The following is a 21,373-nucleotide window of genomic DNA, read 5'->3' as shown; positions in this document are numbered from 1 at the left end:
CTCTGCTTTTATCCTATTTCGGGAGCTGTGAGGAGGCCTGAGGTGTTTCCTCAGTGCCAGCCTTTTTAGAGCCACCGGTGTCCTGAAAAAGAGTCAAGAAGCGAGGTTGGCAGAGGTTATCCACACTAATGGAATTCCCCTGGAAGGCAGTATGGAGCTCACACCTCAGGGCTCTGTCACCTGCCAGTCGGGGGCTTCCTGCTGTTCATCAGTCTGTTACTATTATGTAGGTTTGAGAGTTCATCCTCCAGCCCTAGTCTCTCTGCCCGTTCTGTGAGAATAATCCCCTGCCAGGAGCAGCCCTGAGGTAAAGGGATATGGACCTGGCTTCAGGAGGCAGGGCTAGAAGCTAGGAGTCTAGGGATCGGCCAGGGCTGAGTGGGCAGCAAGGTTGCTGGCCCTGGGGAGTGAGGTCATTCACCTACCTCAGGTTATGAGGCTAGTGAGTGGCGGACCCACGTTCAGGCCTACTTGGGGCAGAGTGGCGACTAGACCAGCAAATGAGAAACAGGAAAGAAACAAACACAGTCACCCTTATAACACTATATTTTACCTGGGGCAGACAGTTGCATCATCACTGAACAGTATAGACTCTGAGTGGTACAGCATAACTCCCTTTTACACATCACTGGCCTGGCTCAGAGATGACAAATGAGCCCAGGATGGTTTAGAGAGTGGAGGAGAATGTGAGCAGATTGTAGAGAGATCCAGGTGTGTTAGCTAAGGACAGGGATGTGTTCTGAGAGGTGATCACCATAGCATACTTACATAAGCTGAGATGGCCACTGCCAGCATTATTTGGTCCTTATACCTTGGTCCCTGTCAGCTAGGCACAATCAGCATCCCCCCACCCTTTCCAAATGAGGCAGTTGAGGTACAGAGATGTTGACTCGTTTGCCTAAAGCCACACAGCTAGGAAGAGTTGGGCTGGGGAATATAGTTCAATGAATTCCGGGCTCTACTCCAAAGAAAAGGGAAGAGAGGCTCACGGTAAGATCTTCAGAGATGCTGGGAACGCCCTTTGCTGCACAGTACGGTTCCCACAGAGCCAGGGCGGTGATGTCACTATTTTGAAAACCATAGACACCCTGGGTGGTCCCTGTGCTGTAAGACGTTCCAGAAATCTCCTGGGTCCACCTCTTGAAGCATTGTGAGAGGCAGCGTTTGTCATGCCTGGGCCAGGTCTCCTGCCCCCAGTCTGTGTGACGGTGGCCACATCTACTTCCTTCCCCAGGACCCGCCTCTACTCCTAGCAGCCTCTTCTCTGATAAGGACTTGGGAACACTGCGGCCTTCTTAAAAAGAAAAACAAAATCATATGTATCCAGCAACAGGGCAATCAGAAGGTTGCCTTTATTTGTTCTGCACTCAGGCTGGTTTGTTATTTTAGCTAGAATGGCTTTAGAGCTACGGAAAAGTTGCAAGCATAGAACAGAGGGTGCCCTGTACCCTGGGAACAGAGCATGCCCTGTGCCCACCCACGTGCAGCTCCCCCGCTGGCAGCAGCCAACCAACACTTGTCACAGTCACTGTACCAGTCCTGGTACATTAGTGTCAGCTAAAGCCTGGGCTTGGTTTTACCTGATGTCCTCTGTGTGCTCTAGGACCCTCTCCGGGACACACATGCCAAGCAGTCGGCATACCTCCTTTGAGTCCTCTTGATGGGGACAGATTTGAGGCCAGATTGGGCATTTAGCAGGATGTCCTCCGTTGGAGTTTGTCTAATGGTTAGGTGTGGATTGACGAATATTGGTGGAATAACAGAGGCAAAGCCAGTGCCAGCCCGTCATTCAAAGGTCAGTTAGTCATGATTTTTGCTGCTGTGATGAGTTCTTGAGAGAGACAGCTTAAAAGAAAAATTTACATGGTTTGAGAGACCTCAGTTCGTATTTAGTTAACAACGTTGCTGTGGTCCTGAAGTGAGGCTGAACGGGATGACAGAGCCCATGATAAGCAAAGTCCAGCACCCTTGGTAGACTGGAAGTAACGCCCGCCCATCGCCCCATGGTGGACAGGAAGTGATGGAGCAAAGTCTATGAACTCTTGGTGGACAGGAAGTGATGGAGCAAAGCTCATCAACTCATGGTAGACAGGAAATGACAGTAAAGCCCATCATCTCACAGTGGACAGAACACACACAGCCAAACAGGAAGGAGCCGGGGCCATATAAGTATCCGCCCTCAATTGACTTATTTCCTTTAGCCAGGCCACACCTCCTACGGTTTCCAGAGCCTCTGAATTAGCACCCTGAGTCAGGGACCTTGGCTTCAGGTCTTCACCACATGAATCTGTAGGGGACATTTCCTATTCTAAACACAATGGCAATGCAACTTGTCCTGGTGGTGGTGGCTTTGCCTGCCCACTGCCAGTTTGAGACATCTCTCTCCCTCAACCTCATTCTTACCCTCCTCTTTCCCTACTGCTCTTTGGAAGGAACGTCGCTTGCCTGTAAGGAGGGGCAGTGCACGCTGCCTCCTGGATGACAGCACTCCAGAGACACTGGGGTTCTACATAAGATTCATCTCTTCCCCCTTAATCATGTCCATCAAAATGTAGCCCTGAGACTAGTTTTATATTTTGATTGCAAAAGTAATTTGCAACCTTGTGTTTGTACCCCTGCTATGGAGGCCAAAGGTCAACCTTGGGTGTTGTTTTTCAGGTTGACTTATTTGTTTGGTTTTTTTGTTTTATTGAGATAGGGTCTCATAAAACCTGGTCTCACTGAATATTTATTAAGAAGGCAAGGCTAGCGGGGCAGTGGTGGCACATGCCTTTAATCCCAGCACTCGTGAGGAAGAGGCAGGAGGATTCTGTGAGTTCCAGGCCAGCCTGATATATAAAGCTAGTTCCGAGACAGCTAGAACTCTTACACAGAGAAACTCTGTCTCAAAAAACCAAAAAATGTATTTCCAGCTGGCCAGTGAGCCCCAAGGATCCTCCTCCTGTGTCTGCCTCCTCGGCACTGGGATTACAAGTGTGTGTCACCCACCTGACCTTTTGCGTGGGCTCTGGGGATCAAACTCAGGTACTAATGTAAGCACTTTACCCACTAAGCTATCTCTTAAGACCCCAATATGCAACCTTTGTGGAAAACTGTCCATTGAAGTATGTCAAGTGGATTGTGATGGTTAAGTTTTGTCAGCTTGACACAAGCTAGGGTCATCTGGGAAAGAGAACCTCAACTGAGAAAATGGCTCCATCAGATTAACCTGTAGGCAAGTCAATGGGGCATTTTTGTGATTATTGACTACCATGGAAGGGCCTAGACCACTGTGGGTGGTCCTAGGTTTTATAAGCAAGCAAGCAAGCAAGCAGAACATGCTTGTAAGCAGTATCACTCCATGGTCTCTGTTTTGGTCCCTGTGTTCTTCAGTAATGGACCATGAGTGATAAAATGAAATAAACCCTTTTCCTCCCCAAGATACGTTTGGTCCCAGTGTTTGTCACAGCAATAGAAAGCAACCAAGGGCATAGCTCCTTGTGTCCCTTTGACCCCAGCACTCTGTGACTGTGAATACAGGTGTCCTTGCCTGCTTTCTGTTTGGAGCACTTCCTTATTTTCTGGCCATACACGATGCTATTATCTTATGTCTTATATACTCTCTGCCTCAGCCCAGGGTCCTGCCACATCCTGTGTCTCCAAGGACTTCTGCTTCCTTTGGTTAAGGAACTCTCCTAGAAGCCAAGGTCTTTATGCGACCTGGATGTGTTACTATCGAGTTGTCATCATGTCTAGGCTGAAAGACAGTTTTCGTTTATTCATTTATCTGTTTATGGGGGAGGGGCACACATACCGTGGTGAAGGTATGGAGCTCAGAGGACAACTAGATAGTCTTCAATGAGAAAAGCCTTTGTGGTAGACAGGGTTTAGCTTAAGAGCTGTGGGAATGCATGCCGTCAGATGGGCTGGCAGACCATGTTTCTGCAGATCGCAAGAGTGCTATTCCCTTCCAACAAGTTTCTCGGGTATGCAGGGAAGTCCTAGTTCCTTCTGCATGGGTTGCAGCTGAGACGGAGAGAAAGGTGGCATTGACAATGGTGGGGAGGCTCAGTGCTGGTCCCCTCTCTCATCCTGTGACAGCCCTGTGAACAGGCCACTCTGCATCCATCCATACTTGGGAAACAGCCCTGTGAGGAGGTCGCATGGCCTGCGTTTGGCACTTCATTCGATTCCACCACTGGCTGCCTTCAGAGGCCCAAAAGTTACGGCACCAGCCCAGATGCTTAGTCCTTTGGCTTGGCTTAAAAAGCTAGTGTCCCTCCATCTAACATCCCTAGACCTGCTGGGCCATGAGTGGGGGCGCTCTGTGTGGGGCTGGGACATTTGGGTGTCCCCCTTCAGTGTGTGAGAAGCTAATCCATCCGTTGACACCAAGTTGTGTTTCTCCTCTCTGAAAGAGGAGCTGTTGGCACACTTTTAAAGCTCTCAAGGTGACTCTGAGCTGTGACCAGCCTTAAGAAATGCTGCCTGGGCCTTGCCAGGTCTATGTTGTAAGTCAGGGGAATGAGGAGCTGCAGTTTCCCCGTGGCTCATAAATGAACCTTGGTCAATGTCCTCCACTCCATTTCCAGGTCTCTGATCTTCTGCATGCACTCCCCAGCTCTGCTGGGGTGGGAGCCGGGACGAAAGGACCTCAGCTGCAGGTGAATTACCATTATTAACTGAGCCCAGGATAACCCCTGGGCTGCCCACCTAGCCCTGCAGTTTTTGCCTCGATCAAACTAGACGCATCCTCATAGGCATGATGGGAAATTCTTCCAGCTGCAAACAGCTCTGGTCCAAAGTGAAAGATGAAACCACAACCATTTAGAGTGAATCTAGATTAGAATTTGTATTTATTTGAGGGGATTGCTGTAGCTGTGTAATTCTTTGCCTAAGTCTTTTTTCCATCCCAGCTCCTGCTGGAAACATTGGCCTGTTCAAAACCCATCCTATACTATCCCAGCACTTGGGAGGCAGAGGAGGAAGGGGGTGTGAGGTGGATCTCTGCAAGTTCAAGGCCACCGTAGACATCCTGGCAGGGTGTGATCTATGGTTGTACATGCTTGCAATCACAACACTCAGGAGACTGGGGCAGGAGAATTGCTGCAGGTTTTGTTTTGGTCCAGCTTGGACTAGCCAGCAAGGCATTGTGTCAAAAAAGAAAACAATATAAGTGTCCCATATTGGCCAAGACAGAAAGGAAAGGAACCTGAGTTGTCTACACCAGCCTTAGAGGTAGCCTCTTGTAGCCTTGGAGGCAGGGAGGGGGCTGGAGCAAGAGGAGCATTTTCTACAAGGAAAGCTTGGAACCCTTCATTGCTTCCCTCCCTACAAAGCCAGCTCAGAGAGGGCAAGTGACCTGCATCAGGATTTAGAAGGATAGAACTCTCCAGAGTCAGGACTCAGGGTCCTCACCACCATCTAGTTCAGAGTTCAGCTGGAGGAATCCTAGCTGTCCACGGAAGTTAGACCCCAGAGTGGCATGTGGCTCAGTGGCTTACACTGTGCTGGGAAGGCCATTCTGCTTTGTAGGGGTTCCTAGTGGATCATCTTGGGGGAGCTGATGAGAGGAGAGAAGGGACAGAGAAGCCAGACCGCTGACACAGATGTCAGGTCGGGTAGGTGAGGATTCTGGCACCAGCATGGTCTGCTGGTGGCCTGGTTAATCAGGGAGATGGCTCGGGAGCAGGTACCTTGGCAGTGTGGGCAGGAGGGGAACAGCTCTGTGACCCGTCACCCTGGAATGAACAGAAGGCCTCAGTGCCTGCCCCTGCTGCCGGCATTCCCACATTGCTCACTCACTGGCTTCTCTCCGCTCCGAGCTCAGGCCTGAGGTCTGCAGCTTGGAATCAGGCCCGTCTGGCTTTCTTGCCACCGGAGCCTCCAGCCCACCCTGTCACCTTTCTAGTTCAGAGACGCTTGTGCACAGAAACACTAGAATTCCAGGCATGTGCTACCAGATACAGCTAGCAGCATTCTACTGAGGTCTCGTTGCCTGGTCAGGAATGAAATCATAGGCTGTGTAAGGATACCCGTCCCAACCCTGCTCACCTCCCCTAGGTCAGTGTGGGGCTGGCAGGTCCAGCCTGGAATCCCTTTTCAGCCCTCCATGCCTGGTTGGAAAATGTCCTCAAAAAAGACAGATGCCCCTGCCTGCCTCAGGAAGTTCCCAGGGTTTTGAAGCTCTGTACCAAGAACTGGAAACAAAGACCAGCTGTATTTCATGTTGTACCACACCCACTCATGCGCTCATTCCCATGCATTTCCTCCAGCCCTGCTGGTTCCCATGGATCTGTGGGCAAGAAGGCGAATTGACCTTGAAACTCTGTCGAAGAAACAAAGTGACTTCATATTTGAAAGACATCTTTGGGACAGTTAAAGTTCAGTGTCTCCACCATTGTCTCTGGACAGAGAGTGAGGCCTAATGGAAGGATCTAGAAGCAGGCAGACAGATGAGCAACTCCCCTTCCCTTCTCTCCACTTCTGTTTCTGGTTCTCATGTGCCCTCCACCCTGCCCAGAAGAGAGAGGCTGATGTTCCCCACTCCCACCCAACCCTCTCACTTCAGCTAACTTCCAGAAGGGCCATGCATGCTCATGAAGAAACAACCTTTACGAGCCTGGTGAAATAGGGGAAGGTCATGCCTGGGACCCAGAGTCCAAGGACGTGAGTTAAAAACCCATCTTATTTAAACCCAGCACTCAAGAGGCAGAGGCAAGCCTATCTCTCTGAGTTCAAGACCAGCCTGGTCTACAGAGCGAGTTCCAGGACAGACTCCAAAGCTACACAGAGAAACCCTGTCTTGAAAAATGAAATAATAATAATAATAATTAATAACAAAACCCATTTCTAGCATCTCTTGTGCTGTCTTAAGCATTACCTGGCTCTTCTTACCTGGTTTCTCATAATCACACCCTCTGGAGATTTAGTATGAGAAGTTGCAAGTTCAGGCTTGGGGCCGACCGGGAGACGGTCCATGTCAGCTGGGGTGGATCAGGAGCAGTGAACTCACTGTGTGTGTTATTAATAACACTACGTTCATGCCTAAAGATGATCTGGCAGTGTCATGGTGGGGTTAATAACCAGTAGTCATGGCAGCAGCATTGGAGCCTAAGAAGTCTTCTCCAGAGCCTCCCACACTTGGGGTCATGTCCTCACACTTGGGGATGTCCTGGTGTCCTTGCTCCTCAGCCAACAGCTTGGCCACACTCCTGTCTTGGGAATTCCAGCTGATCTGTTTGGGACCTGAGCCCAGGAGACAGAGTCCAGGGACAGAGTGAGGATGGAAAGAATGGGGACACAGACCAAGGGATTCCCTTCCTTGGGCAGTGTATTTGAGGAGGCTGGGAATATTCCAGAAGGTGCCACCTGGGAAGCAAGGGCGAGCCTGGGAAGGGTCAGCTGAGCCTGAAAGGGACAGTATTAAACCGCAGTTTGTAACAAAGGAGAGGCCTTTCTCATTGTGACTGCACCTGGGAGGCCACTGTTTCCAGGAACCATTTGGAGTAGAGCCACTACAGGGTCGGATGTGGAACAGCCTAGGAGTCTATAAATAGATGGTGCTGGTTCTGAGCTGTCCATGCTCAGCCAGTACTGGCTTAGTAGAGCACAGACACACATATTCTCTGGCCCAGAGGCTTCTCTGTTGGTTCTGTCAGCTCAGAAGGGGTCAGCCGAAGAAAGACTCAACTTCATTTCAGGTTAGTGCAAAGAGACCTTGTGTGGTGAAGTTCCTGAGGATCCTGAGGCTGGATCTCATCGGGCATCTCACAGCCGGGAACCTATAACTAAGTTTACATATCAGTGAGAGGCTTCTCTGCTGTTACAAACTGTCCTTTTCTTATGTCCTGGCCAGACTAACCTTCCTGAGTTCATCCTGTGGCTCAAGACAGGCATTTACTCAGTCACCACACACTCCGGTAGCAATGGGCAGGGACGGTCAAGGTCTTTTCATTCTCACCTGTAAAATAGGGGCAAAAGCAAAACTCACACCATGGGGCGATGGAGAAAGTAGAACCAGTAAATATATGATGTGCTCTGAGAGTTCCTGCCACAGAGTTCCAGGTTAAGGGGTTGCTGTTTTTAGCAGGGATAATAGCTGAGGTCTGTAATCCCAGCTACTCAGGAGGCTAAATAGGAGGATCAAAAGTTCAAGCCAGGGCCCGTGTGGGTTACAGAGTGTGTTCAAGGAAGCCTGGGGCTGGAACTTAGTGGAAGGGCCTTGCTACTGAGCGTGCACAAGGCCCTGCATTCAATCTCCAGCACCATAAAGTCCAAGCAAAACATTAGCTTTATTTAGTTAGTTATTTTTGATTTTGGTTTTTTTTGAGATGGGGATTTCTCTGGCAATCCTAGCTGTCCTGGAACTTGCTCTGTAGAACAGGGTGGCCTCAAACTCACAGAGACCCGCCTACCTCTGCATCCGAGTGCAAGATCAAAAGCTTGCGCCACCACTGCCTGGCTGCTATTTTTTACTTTTGCAAAGGGAAAAAAGTACAAATTTTCTGGTACCTATGATCGCTTCCAACAGGCATTCCCCATCTCTACCCCACCCCTCCCCCAAAACAGCTGGGTGCTAGAGCATGAGTTGAAATTCAACCAACTGCCAACTATCAGGGCTTTTCTGAGCCTGGATCCTGGACCACCCTCATACAGAGCCGCACCCTTACCCCATGCTTCAGCAGGGGAGAATCTGAGACTCAGGGACCTGCGTTGTGGATATGGGTCAGGTTCACTTTTCCCAAGTGTGAGCACTTCCCCTCCAAGCTTGTTTCTGACACTCTTCTGCTGCTGTCCCTCTTGCCTCCACCAGAGCTTCCGATTCATTGAGCCTTTGCTTCCTCCCTTGCAGATGTTCCTGGTGTGCCGGGACAGCAGCCGGAAACGCCTCGTATTGTGTGTCCATTTCCCTTCCCCGAAAGACAACTCTACCGAGGTCCTGGAGTACCCCATCAAAGAGGAAAAATCTAGTAAGTTCTCACCTCACCTTCCTTCCTCCAAGCCAGCCACAAACCCTCCACTCTGTCCCCACGTTTAAAACTAGAATGGGTAAAGTCATGTTTAGGGTTGGGTCCAAGGCAGTTTGGATTAGGTAAGAGTTTGAGAGGAGACACGCGTGGGTGTGTCTCCTGAGCCTACATTATATGGGCTAGACCTTGACCAGGTTTGTTTTAAATTCAGCTGATCTCTCAAACGTTAAAATTGCCAGACATGGTAGCACATGCTTGTAATCCTAGCCCCATGAGACAGTGACAGGAAGGTTCGATACAACTTGAAGGCGCAACTATGCAATGTTAGGTCACCAATGTCAAATTAGAAATGCTCGATTTCAAAACCTAAAAAAGGGTCACTTAATTTTCACTTTCTCTGCCCACGGCTTGGTTGGCTGTGCCTCCCAGTAGGCACAGTTGAGTTCCCGCTTGTGTGTAAGCACAAAGGAAGATAAAGGGAAGAAAGGGGGGAAATAAGATGTCTGGTCCTGGGTTCCAGCGGCATTAGTACATTCTCGAACCGTGAGTGGGGTGTCATGTAATCACCCAGGCTTTCCCTTCCATCTCAAATGAAGCTAACGATTGCTGTCCTATCTCTGTCCCAGAGCCTCTGTAAGGGTCACATAGGCAAGCGCTTCTAAAGGCAAAAGCTGTGGGTGTCAACAGAGCTGCCAGAACAGAGCTGGGCTAGTGGGGAACCTGTTTGGGGGTCTTTAATCCAGGCTGACCTCAAACTCATAGTCCCACTACTTCAGCCTTTCACTGCCAAACAGAGGTGCATACCACCATGCCCGCATCCTGGGGTGGGTTTGTACCAATAAAGACATCTTGGAGTTTGGATCTCTTCTGGCCTAGGCGCACCCCTTTGAATCAGCATGCCTCCTTTCCAGGGCCATGCATTCACACGGTGGGTTTTTAAATCCAAGAAACCTGTGACAAGAATCCATAGGATAAATCCAGATGGTGGTGGCACACACCTTTAATCCCAGCACTCAGGAGCCAGAGACAGGTAAATCTCTGAGTTCGAGGCCAGCCTGATCTACAAAACAAGTTTCCAGGACAGCTAGAGCTGTTACAAAGAGAAACCCTGTCTTGGAAAAAAAGAAAAAGAAAGAAAAAAAAAGGAATCCCTAGGATATTCCAAGCACCGGCTGACACACATAGAAACAGTTCCACGGTGTTCCCTGAACCTTGTCACTCTCGTCAACCACAAGTGACAGCAGCTAGGGAAGTGACAGTAAACACTCTCATGCTTGTTTTTCAGGACACCAAGAAAGTACACAGATGAGCAAGATGGAGGCCCTGGCCTCGGGGGTCTCCACTCAGTTGGTGGGTGGGGGCTGAGCTAGAGCAGGACAAACAGATATCCCTCGCTTTGTCTTGACATCACTTGACAGGGACCCTGTGGAAGGGTGTGGCAGGCCCAGGTCCTCCCTTCTGTGGGAAGAATCTGGGAGGGCATCTAAGAGGAGGAAGCTTCAGGGCCGGGAACTGAATCTGTGGAGGTGCTTGTGTTAGTTCAATCAAAGGCTGGTTTTCTACAAAAGGAAAATAGAGCAGGTCCCCCCGTCCTGCTGGGAGGAGGTCTTTCCAGAGACTGGGACCACATGGACAGACACAAGTGCCCGTCACATACTCGTCACGTGGTTGCGGAGTGTGCACCTTGTGGCGGGAACACACAGCACCTGCCTTTTAGAGTATCAGGTGAGATAAGGCACAGACGTGGAAAGGTGTTTACTGTCAAGTGGCCATGTGGAAACTTGGCCAACCGCCACAGTATCAAGAAATGGCTTCAGTTGCAAGAAGTGTATCTCCAAGCACAGGCAAATGTGCCTGCCCCATGCACCCTGCTGCTCTGCCACCTCCAAAATGCGGCCTCCATATTTTAGGGTTGGGTTCAAGGCAACTGATGTACTGGGAAAGGAGACCAGCTGTTTCCTGTACCCATATTTTATTGGCTAAAACTCAGTCACATGACCAAACTCAACTGCAAGGGACACTGGGAAATGTAGTCAATCATGTGCCCAGGCACACAGAGCCGCTGGATTTTAATGAACTGCTAGGAGTTGCTCCCTGAGTATGAGGGTAGCGGTGAGGGACTGGGAAAGGGCTATGGAGTCAGGGGGTGAGGGTGGAGTTCTGGAAGAGGATGGGGGTGCTGCGGTTTTACTAAACCACTGGAGTACATAGCGTCCTTTGACTCAGAAGGGGTGGAGTTGTTTGGGTTGCCTCCTGTTTCCCAAGAAACCTGGATCGTTTTTTTTTATGGCCAGGGGAAGGTGACCTTCACAGTGTCTCTGGCACCACACGCTCCTGCATGTGTTTGTGACCCTTAGAGAAAGTTGACCCATAGGCCACAAACTGATGGTCTTCGATTTCAGCATAGTCCCACCTCGTACTAAAAGTCACGGCTTCCGGGACTGGGCTGCCACACCCCTGAACTCTTAGGACCCCACCTGCCTTGAGTGAGTGTTAGCCTGTTGGATTGGAAACGTACTCAGGTGTGGGTGTGCCCGGGGGCCCTGTGGAGAGAGAACTGGTTCAAGGCAGGCGCCTGAGGTTTTTGAGGTACAGGGGAGAGTGAAGCTGACCCAGAAACTGTCCAGAGTTCTGCTCTGCTCTTCTGTCCTCTGTGCCTTTGGGGTCATCACGTCTAGGTCTCTGCAGATTGGCTCTACTTCTAAGGAAAAGGAAACAAGAAAAACCCTGTTGGGTCTAGATGTTGATCAGAGAGACAGGGGCGGAGGTTCCTACCACACTTAGAGGGGTTGTTGCTAAAACAGGAAGTACATGGAGGGGCTTCTAAGAAGGTCCAGGAGCCTGCGACAGTTTTGTTGAGTGAAGTTCTGTTAAGGCAGATGAACAGTGTTACTAGAGCTATGATGAGGGTCAGAGCCTGGCAGCCCCAACAATCTGGGGCGGGCTACTTGTTCTCTCCATAGGCAAATTAAACAGATAGGTAATAGTGAAAAGATGAGAACAGCTCAGTGTAGGAACAAGGACAAATAAATCCAGTGACCGTCCCCCACAAAGTCTATCTTCAGGGTCCAGACAAGTTGAAGGTAAGAGGTCTACATCACTAAGCAGTCCTGGCCAAGGGACGTGGTCATCACTGACCCATCCCTGACCCCATCATTGTCTGGATCCCAGTGCGTCCTGCAAGGTTGTTTGACACACTATCAGAACTGTGGAATCTCTTTGCAGGAAATAAACCCTCCTCTAGCTGGCATGAGGGCTCAGCCTTTTCCTTCTCCTGATGACACTTCAGTTCCTTGGAGACAATGGCTTCAATAGTGTGCTAGCCCAGAGAAGGGCACCAGTGCCTCTTGAGAATAACTTCATTTCTGCCAATGGTTACGCCAGACCATCCGGAAATGGGAGCACTAACATCTCAAGTTCTTGGTCTCCTCCAAGGGCCGCATGGTAGAAGTCCCTGCATTCTAGGCTGTAAATAAATTCAGTGTTCAGCTTTGCCCTGAAGGTAATCAAAATGCAAACCAAAGTCACCCGTGTAATCTTCAATTCTCATTCCTACACATTTACACAAACACAGAGATGCCCGTGGTTTGTCTATTTTGTTCTCTCTTTACATTACTCCACTGCTCCCAAACCTCTTTGCCTTGAGGTCTGCCACACTAGAGCAAGGCCCAGTGGCTGAGCTGTTTTCCTGCCTCAGCAATTTTAGCCCCCCAGCCCTGCCCTCCCACCCCCCATCCCCACCCCCCTCTCCACCCGGTCCTCAGGACTCAGCACAGACTGTGGGAGCCACACAGCCTGGCTGACTCTCACCTCTGCCTCTTGCCACTTGAATGACTGGGGCAAGAGGCTCTGCCTCTCCAGGCCCCGGCACCCCTTGTGGGGTAGGGATAATGATGATGCCTTTGTCAGAGTCCCGGAAGGAATTTGTTGTCCAGATGACATAGGATGTGAGACACTGTAGCCAGGGTGACTGCAATGAAGTGGCCCCAGGAGGAAGTGGGAGACGGGAAGGCCCAGGCCTAGAATTGTAGCTTTCTGGGTTTCCCCACACAGAGTGGAGGGAGGATACCAGGGGGTGCCCCAAAAGTGAGTCTTGCTTTGACCACAACTGTGCTTCGAGGCACTTAGAATCCCCTCTGTGATTTCTTTTTCTTCTTTTTTGTTTTTATTTATTTTTTTAAACGCAGGGTTTTTCTGTGTACTCCTGGCTGTGTTGAAATTCAATCTGCTGACCTCAAACTCGGAGATTCTCCTGCCTCTGCCTCCTGAGTGCTACCCCCTGATTCTGTGAGCTGGGCTGAGCTTGTAGTAGTGACAGACTGTCCTAAACTTTGGTGCTTACACACACAACAACACGGGTGTGCTGTAGTATGATTATGACACACATATGCGGAGTGGCCTGTGTGTTCTCACTAATGTGCCGTGAATGACCTGCAGCTGCATCTCTTCACACTGCAATGTTGCTGAAGGGCCAGACCCATCTGGGGGGTGAGAGAGAAAGCAGAATTCCCTCATGACTCTGGAAGGTTCCACTCAGGAATGGCAGCCACTACTTCCCTGCATAACTCATTGACCCAAACAGGCCACACGGCCAGATGGGATGGGATGGGAAGGATAATCTTCCCCCACACACGTGGCCAGTAGGAAGGGGAAATGACTCCAGAGATTCAGCAAAAGAGGACTTACAGCGGGGATGTGCCTGTTGAAGGACCAGAGAGAAGGGTGAATGGGACTCTGCCAGCTTCTAGGTGCCAGCCCTGTCCCTTGATGGCTGTGTGAACAACCTGTCCCAGAGCACACTGATGTCCTTGTTACGGTTTCTTCATCCCTGGATTGAGGGGGTCTCCTCAGCACAGCTGTGGGCAGACCCGTGAAAGGAAGCTATAGGAGGGAAGCACTCAGCATCCTTTATCTAAATGTAGTCATTTCTGGGAGGAGTCACGAGCCCCATGTGTAGCAAGTGCTCAGTGCACAGTGGCAGTTATAATTAGCAACCTGCAGCTCACACCTCACAACCCCTCATTTCCTGTGCTGCCCGTCCTGAGGACTGTTCTAAAAAGCAGATGCATCATGGGCCCTGTAGTGGTCACAGGAGCTTGGGCTAAAATAGCCATGGCTCACTTCTTTCTGCCTTCATCATCCCAGCTCTGAGCTTCCAGACCTGCAGTTGTGTCGGGATGAGGCAGGGAGGTCAGTTTAGCGCTAAGAGTTCTACTGTAAGACCTCGGGAAACTAACTTCCTCCTCCCTCCTTTTCCTCCTCCTCTTTTACCCCTTCAATTTTAAGATCTCACGGGGGAGCTCAACTGGCTCCACCTCCCAAGTACTGGGGTCACAGGCAGGCACTACCATCTTCCCTAGTTTCTCATCTTCCCACCTCTCCATATTCCCATCTTCCATGTGTATTTTTTTGAAGCATAGGATGGCCTCAGATTCTCGATGTTTTGCCTCCTGAGTGTTGATTACATGCATAGCTTTTTTTTTCCTCTTTCAATAGATTTTGAGTTACAGTCATGCATGCCACTGTTTACCCTTCCATTTTTACTATCTCATTAGTATTATGAGCTTTCTCAGCACTGTGTTGTCACAAAATGTGTCCCCAGTCAAGTGGCCAATGAATGGGTTTTGAGGTAAGACACTTATAAGGGGGCTAAGACACATCCCAATCCTGGGCCAAGGGAAAAGAGGCGCTCACAACCACAAACAAGGTCACTGTCTTAAGTCCTACAGTATAACTATGTTCTTGAGACATCGATACTCTGTATCCCTGACTGGGGGAGATCACCTGACTCCCTTTGGCCTGGGGAGTTGAGAAACCATTGTGAGGAAGAACTTTGGGGAACAGGCTTGAGACCCTGAAGCCACAGTCGTCTTTGTCAAAGCTCAGAAACAGGGAAGCGCTGCTGGTCAGGAGGTAACTGAAGAGGAGACAAAATCAAGGCTGCATGGGTGGAACTGGCTAGCTCACCAGCCGCTGTGACACAACAGTGTCAAGGATTCGGTTTGTAGTGTCATGGAAAAGCTCTGAGCAGGAAGTAGCCCAATGAGATGGATGCTTCAGGGCCCCTGGGTTGTGTGGCAGCTGGCAGGGAGAGCGACCAGTCACAACAGAAAAGGAGAGAGGGGGCTGTAGGAAACTACCAGCGGTAAAAACCATGACTCCTTAGGAGTTGGGGCTGGAGAGATGGAAAGTGGCATTGAGGGTAGGCCCTGGAGGAGGAGAGCACTCAAGTTGTCGTGGGAGCACTCCCGACAAGCAGGAGAGTCCAACAGATGAGAAGAGGAGCGCTCAGTGCCTCGTGAGAAAACTAAGGCAGCAACACTTCTCCAGTAGACATAAACATAGGAGTTAGAGGAGTTTTTGTTTTGGGAGAACTGAACTTGGAAGATTTCTGGCAGAATCCGAGAAAGATTGAGAGCACAGGGTCTTGGTGGTAAAAGGAAAAGGATGATGAAAAGAGGTTGGTGTCACAGTGAGCAGGTGGTCCTGGTGTGTGTGGGTGGTCCTGGTCTATGTGCGGGTGGTCCTGGTCTGTGTGCGGGTGGTCCTGGTCTGTGTAGGGGTGGTCCTGGTCTGTGTGGGCGTGGTCCTGGTCTGTGTGGGCGTGGTCCTGGTCTGTGTGGGCGTGGTCCTGGTCTGTGTGGGTGGTCCTGGTCTATGTGGGGGTGGTCCTGGTCTGTGTGGGGGTGGTCCTGGTCTGTGTGGGGGTGGTCCTGGTCTGTGTGGGGTGGTCCTGGTGTATGTGTGGATAGTCCTGGTCTTCATGTGTGTGACTGCCCACCTTTAGGGACTTTGCAGCTTCAAGAAGCCCATCTAAGGGACAGCAGCTTAACTCGGCTGTTTCTGGACCAGATCCTCCTCTTTTGAAGGTAGCTATAGAGGATATCAGAGCCAAGCCCTAGGGTCTCCTAGCTTCCTGTCTTAGACCTGGGTGGTCTTGGCTTAGCGTGTATCTAAGTCCATCTGCAACAAATAACTGGGATGGACTGGGTAAGGTCTAAAAAAAGAAACATTCGTTTCTCACAATTTTGGGAACTAGGAAGGCCAGCATTAAGTCATGAGCAGGTTACATTGTCTGCTGAGGGTTGTTCCTGCACAAGCATGGTGCCTTACTGTCCCATCCTATGGAGGGGCAGAAAGTTGTGTTCTCCATGGCAGGAGGTGGAAGGCCCAGTGAGCTGAACCCTACTCGAAGTTTTGTAAGGACTTAAGACTGGTATAGTTTAGTGTGGTAGCACTTACCTGCACACATGAGGTCTGCATTTCATCCCTACATCACACATTAAGTCAAAAAACAATTGATAGACGGGTTGAGTTCTTACCTAACATGCATAAAGCCCTGGGTCCAATCCCTAGCACCACATAAAACCAGGTGTCGTCCATGTGCTTGGGGGCAGAGACAGGCCTATCCCTGGGGCTCAATCGCCAGATAGGCTAGCCTAATTGGTGATCCCTAGGCCAGCAAGAGACAGTCTCAAAAGATAGATGGCTCCCGAGGAATAACACCCAAGGTATTCTCTCTCTCTCTCTCTCTCTCTCTCTCTCTCTCTCTCTCTCTCTCTCTCTCTCTCTCTCTCTCTCTCTCTCTCTCTCTCTCGGCAAAAAGAAGTCAGAGTTAGAAACATCACCCCTTTATCAGACATGGATGGATGCAGCAGGCAGAAAGTAAGGACACAGTTGAGTCAACAGAGCCTATCAGCTGGATGTAACAGACCAAGTAGACCCATGGACCACTTGATCAACACATGCGGTATGCACATCCCTCTCCTGTTCATGGGAAGTACTCATCAAACAGACCACACCCTGGGTCATGAGGTGTACTTTAAGATACTATGGAAAATAGAAACCAGGTCACATGGAATCAAAGGTAGGAACTGATGAACAGAAAGACCCTACTAGATTAAACAGCATATCTGCCATAATACCAAGTCAAAGGAAAAAACTCATGAAAAATTTGTAAATACTCTACATGAAAGCCCAAGCTTCTCAATTGTAGAGTACCGTGGGCAGCACCTATGGGAAATATATAGCATTGAATGCATACCTTAGAAGAGGACAAAAACAGATTTCCTATTCAGTACTCTCACTTAACTTGCTCTGGGAACTAAAACAGATCATGGGACATGTGACCTTCATTCATATCAATCACACAGGGGCCCATTACATCTCCAAAGAAGCTGTGGGAAGAGCAGACGAGAAATGTGTGTGGACATACCTAAGACCTACAGAGCACAAGAGTGATCCAAACACTGCTCTGTGTGTTGCTGTATTCATCTGTTCATGGATATGAGCACTTAGCGTTCACTGCCTCCTGGGTGATGAGAAGGGGTTTCCTGTCCTCGAGTCCGGTCAGGGAGGCAGAGCAGGCGGCTAGAGAATAGTGATTGCTGTGATCAGGTGAAAGGGTAAGGGAGGGGTGTGTCGGGACGGTGTCACACTCTAAATAGAGGCCCCCGAGGGAGCCAGCTCCTAAAAGTTACCCAGGGTGAATGGGAGCAAGAACGGACAAAACCAGATGACGGGCTTGTATCGTGTAGCCCTCAGCACATCCCTGTGTGGAGGCTCAGCTCGTGCTGAGCGGAACACCTAACACAGAGGACATCTAAGGAGAGATTCCTAGAACCTTGGCTCTGGGGAAGTTTGGGGAAGTTGGTTTCTACCTCAACACCCCTCTGGCTCACTTCCCAGGCTTGCTTCTGCTCTGGGAATTCCCAGGCAGCCCTAAGAAGAATGGACCGCAGTAGAGCCATTGTGAGCTTGAACAGAGCCCTGGGTGTGGTGGGTTCCAGTCAGGCTCCCCCTGTAATTTGTTGCTTGTCCTTATAGAAGCCAATCAGTGCTTCTAGGCCTCCTGGGAAAGGGGACTCCTGACCAAAGTGCCCTGGAAGAAAAAGGCCCCACACCTAGATAAGAAAGCCTTCCCACAACCTAGAAAACACAAGCTGCTGCATCCAGACTGCCTACTTGCCTTTGGGGAAGCCATATTAGTATACCTGTCTCACCAACAGGCAGGAACTTCTGGGAAGTTCCACAAAGAGCAGACTAGTGTCCTCTGTGGCTCTTTGTGCCTGTCCTCCCCTCATTTGTCAGGATCAATGAATGGTTTGTCCTGCTCTTGGTGACACAGCTGACCCGACCTTTGTTTATAGCAATTGTTTATAGCTTCTGTCTTGGTTATCATAGTGTCAATGCCCTAGAGGAATTTCCCCTGCTGGAATGTTCCTTCTATGTAGTTCCCTACCAAAGACTACCCTTGGCATCTCCAATGGTAAAAGCCTCCAACGGTAAAAACACTCCTGGTGAAACTAAGCCTGCATCATTGATCTTGGGTTCTGAAATCTTAAGCCTTTGGCCTCAGTTGTCAGGGACTTACTACATGGTTTTTGGGACCCCCATCTTCTGTCTTTACCACCCCTGAAGCAAATGTTAGAATCCCCTCTTTGCAGCCAAGTTAATGGCACCCAAGGATGTTAACTGGGATTCAGCCGGGCAGAGATGCATGGCTTCTTTGCCAGAACCCAGGTATTTTTGGTCATGTCTCTGTTCTTCACTCAGTGGACTCTCCAAGAGGCAGAGGAAGATGGCAGAGAGGGAAATAGAGCAGTCATTAATACTTGCACAGCCGTGTCATTGTTTCCTCTCTGTATCCCTGACACAGAGGCAGAGCCAGGCAGAAAGGGAGCAGGTAGGACTATGTGTCGTCAATGAGGAGGGTCATGGGGATGGGAGTTCCAGCCTGACCTTGCTTCTCACAGTTGAGCATAAGCAATCATGTCTTTGAGCTATGGCCCTGGTAGTGCTAGACCTCATCAGACTCACTGGGAGAAGTGACTGTGCCTCTTCCCAGCTAAAGATTAAGTATATCATGAATCCAGCTGGGAATATATCCAGGGTAGTTTTCCCCACAGAGCTGACTGTACAGTACCCAGTGCTGTTCCCACTTCCCATCAGGAAAATCAAGATGTGAATAGCTACCCTTGGGCCTTGACATGTATGTGAGCATCTTACAAACCAAAGCATGGGGTGTGTATATGTGTGTGTGTATGTGTGTGTGTGTGTGTGTGAGAGAGAGAGAGACAGAGAGAGACAGAGAGACAGAGAGACAGTTGAGTTGGAATCTGAGCATGCTATGATAGGATCATAGAGTTGGGAGAAATCGGGTAGTTCATGAGACTCAGCTACTCATGGCTGGCATTTGCAGTCTCGAGGAACTTCATTGTAGACATCTGAGGTGCTTCTCATTGGCTTCAACATCCTGAGCGCCACAGCCGGTCATTCACAGGAAGGATGCTGTGGAGATTTCCCATGCTTTTCTTTGAGGAATATGAATGACAGGGGCTGTGAAAGAAAAAGGCAGTCGACAGACTTAGCTTTGAAGCCCAGTGATCACATATACTATGTGAATGAACCTGGGCGGTTCAGTTTCCTTGCTGGTGATCTATGGAGCCTCCCTATAGCAGACTTTAGGGGAGACCCTTAGAGAAGGATGAGTTAGATTGTGGTACCCTCTGGGCCTTTGAGGACTTTCATTTTCTACTAGTCTTGGGACTCCAGCAGGATCCCAAGTTTTTGGAACATGGCTTATGGTCTGGTGCAAGAATTTCCCCCTTCTAGCCTAAAACATTACCCATATGCCTCTTCCCCCACAGAGTTATGGCACAAAAAGTATTTAATGAGGTTCGACTGCTCGATCAGCTTTCCCTAGGTATAATGGGAGAGACAAAGGACTATAATAGCAGTCATTTATTCAGCATTTGGTATGAATTATTTTTAGTTTTGAGATAGGCTCTCTCTACGTGCCTGGGCTGGCCTTAAACACGCTATCCTCCTGCCTCAGCCTCCTAGCAATTAGCTGGGACTACAGTTGCTCTGATAATTTAATCTGCATATCAGCTTTAGGATATGGCACCACGGTGTGGCGGATTAAGGTATATTTTTTGACACTTCTTCCTTCTTGGGGTGGAGTCTATTGCCCTTCCCTTAAATCTACTTTGGCCTATGACTTCTGTGGTCAACAAAATAAGCAGAAATGACTCTAGCCAGTTCCTCATAGGTTTTCAGAGAGCTGGAACTTAAAATCTTTTTTGTTTGTTTTTTTGTTTTACAAGACAGGGTTTCCCTGTGTAGCTTTGGAGCCTGTCCTAGAACTAGCTCTTTGTAGACTAGGCTGGTTTCAAACTTAAGATTTGCCTGCCTCTTCCTCCCAAGTGTTGGAATTAAAGACATGCACCATTACCTCCTGGCTATAAAATGAGACCCTGTCTCAGGAGGAATGGGGGGGGGGGGGAGAAAAGGAGGGGGGAGGAAGAAACAACAGCAGCTGCTTAGGAAGCTTCTATCCAAGAGGAGTCACTCACTTGCCATGACTAGAGCCTTATATACCTTAGTTTGATTATTTAAGTACACTAGGCCCAAGGAATACGTAACTGACTGTACTAGAGCAATGTGAAGATTTTACTGCCCTCAGAAGAATCCACCCAGCACTGGTGATTAGTAGGTGGGTGTGGACATGCGGAGTGTCCTGAAGGACAATGAACCGTCCAGTTTGGACGAGAGAGGATGTACATATGAAGTGACAGGATGGCTCATGCAGACTGCCAGGGTGCTGGGTGTGTCCAGGGGAAGGTAGGTGTGGGCAGACTGGGGGCATGTGGGAGAGAGGGGTAAACAGAGAACCAGATGACAGTGGAGGCCCAAGAGGCTGTCCCAGAGCTGGGCACACAGGCCTTCAGCGAGGCTCAGCCTTTGTCCAAAGCTCTCCAGAACCCAGTGAAGGGCATGTGGGTGGGGACATTGTCTGATGTGCTTTTTACAGAGAAGGTGCATCTCTGTGTGGTGTGTGTGTGTGTGTGTGTGTGTGTGTGTGTGTGTGTGTGTGTGTAAGTGGGAGGGGCAAGGGAGGTAAGGGCTAGGATACAAGAGAGGCCCTGAGGTTGAAGACTGGAGAACAGTCTATGGCAACAGTTAGGGACAGCATGGTGGGACTCAACCCGACAGTCGTGGTGGGCATAAAGAGAAGGAACATGTCCCAGAAATAGTTAAGAGAACTGGCTTGCAGAAGGGAAAGAACACAGCAAATGACGTAGCTAACCTTGGTACCTGGTATGGGATTGGCATGCAGTAGGCGCTTAGCAAATAGTTACCAAATAAAGGCTGAATGAGCTTCGGGTCTAGTGTCACAATGAGGGCAAAAGGAAGCTCCCAGGATGAGAGGCTAAACTGTGCATGTCTCTTCATGGTGTTCTTGCCCTTTGGGGTGAAGAGGCCCTTTCATCCCTGCACCTAGAGTGCCCTGGTCAGCAGGGAACAACGAAGGTCGAGCCCACAGGAACCTGGAATGAAAGGGACAAGAGACGCAAGGACAGACAGCAAGACAGGCTTTCTGATCAAACTGCAATTTATTTTCTCACAAGGATTCTTAT

At 49.7% G+C, this 21,373-nt stretch overlaps 1 protein-coding gene across 3 annotated transcripts in view; it reads left to right on the top strand.

Moving 5' to 3' along the window:
* Rin3 (Ras and Rab interactor 3) overlaps positions 1-21,373 on the top strand; it is a 114,388-nt gene that overhangs the window by 32,541 nt on the left and 60,474 nt on the right. For 2 of the 3 annotated variants that reach the window (XM_005068388.4, XM_013112245.3), the window contains exon 3: positions 8,834-8,951. In XM_005068388.4, the coding sequence (XP_005068445.1) occupies positions 8,834-8,951 (118 nt within the window). Of the gene's footprint in view, positions 1-7,505; positions 7,683-8,833; positions 8,952-21,373 lie in introns of those variants that run through there. The other variant, XM_040742607.1, reaches the window with a different exon arrangement.

The sequence above is a fragment of the Mesocricetus auratus genome, unplaced genomic scaffold (assembly GCF_017639785.1).
Source record: "Mesocricetus auratus isolate SY011 unplaced genomic scaffold, BCM_Maur_2.0 Super-Scaffold_15014, whole genome shotgun sequence".
NCBI lineage: Eukaryota > Metazoa > Chordata > Mammalia > Rodentia > Cricetidae > Mesocricetus > Mesocricetus auratus.
Note: the sequence above shows the minus strand (reverse complement) of the source record. Positions and strands in the feature narration are given on the sequence as shown.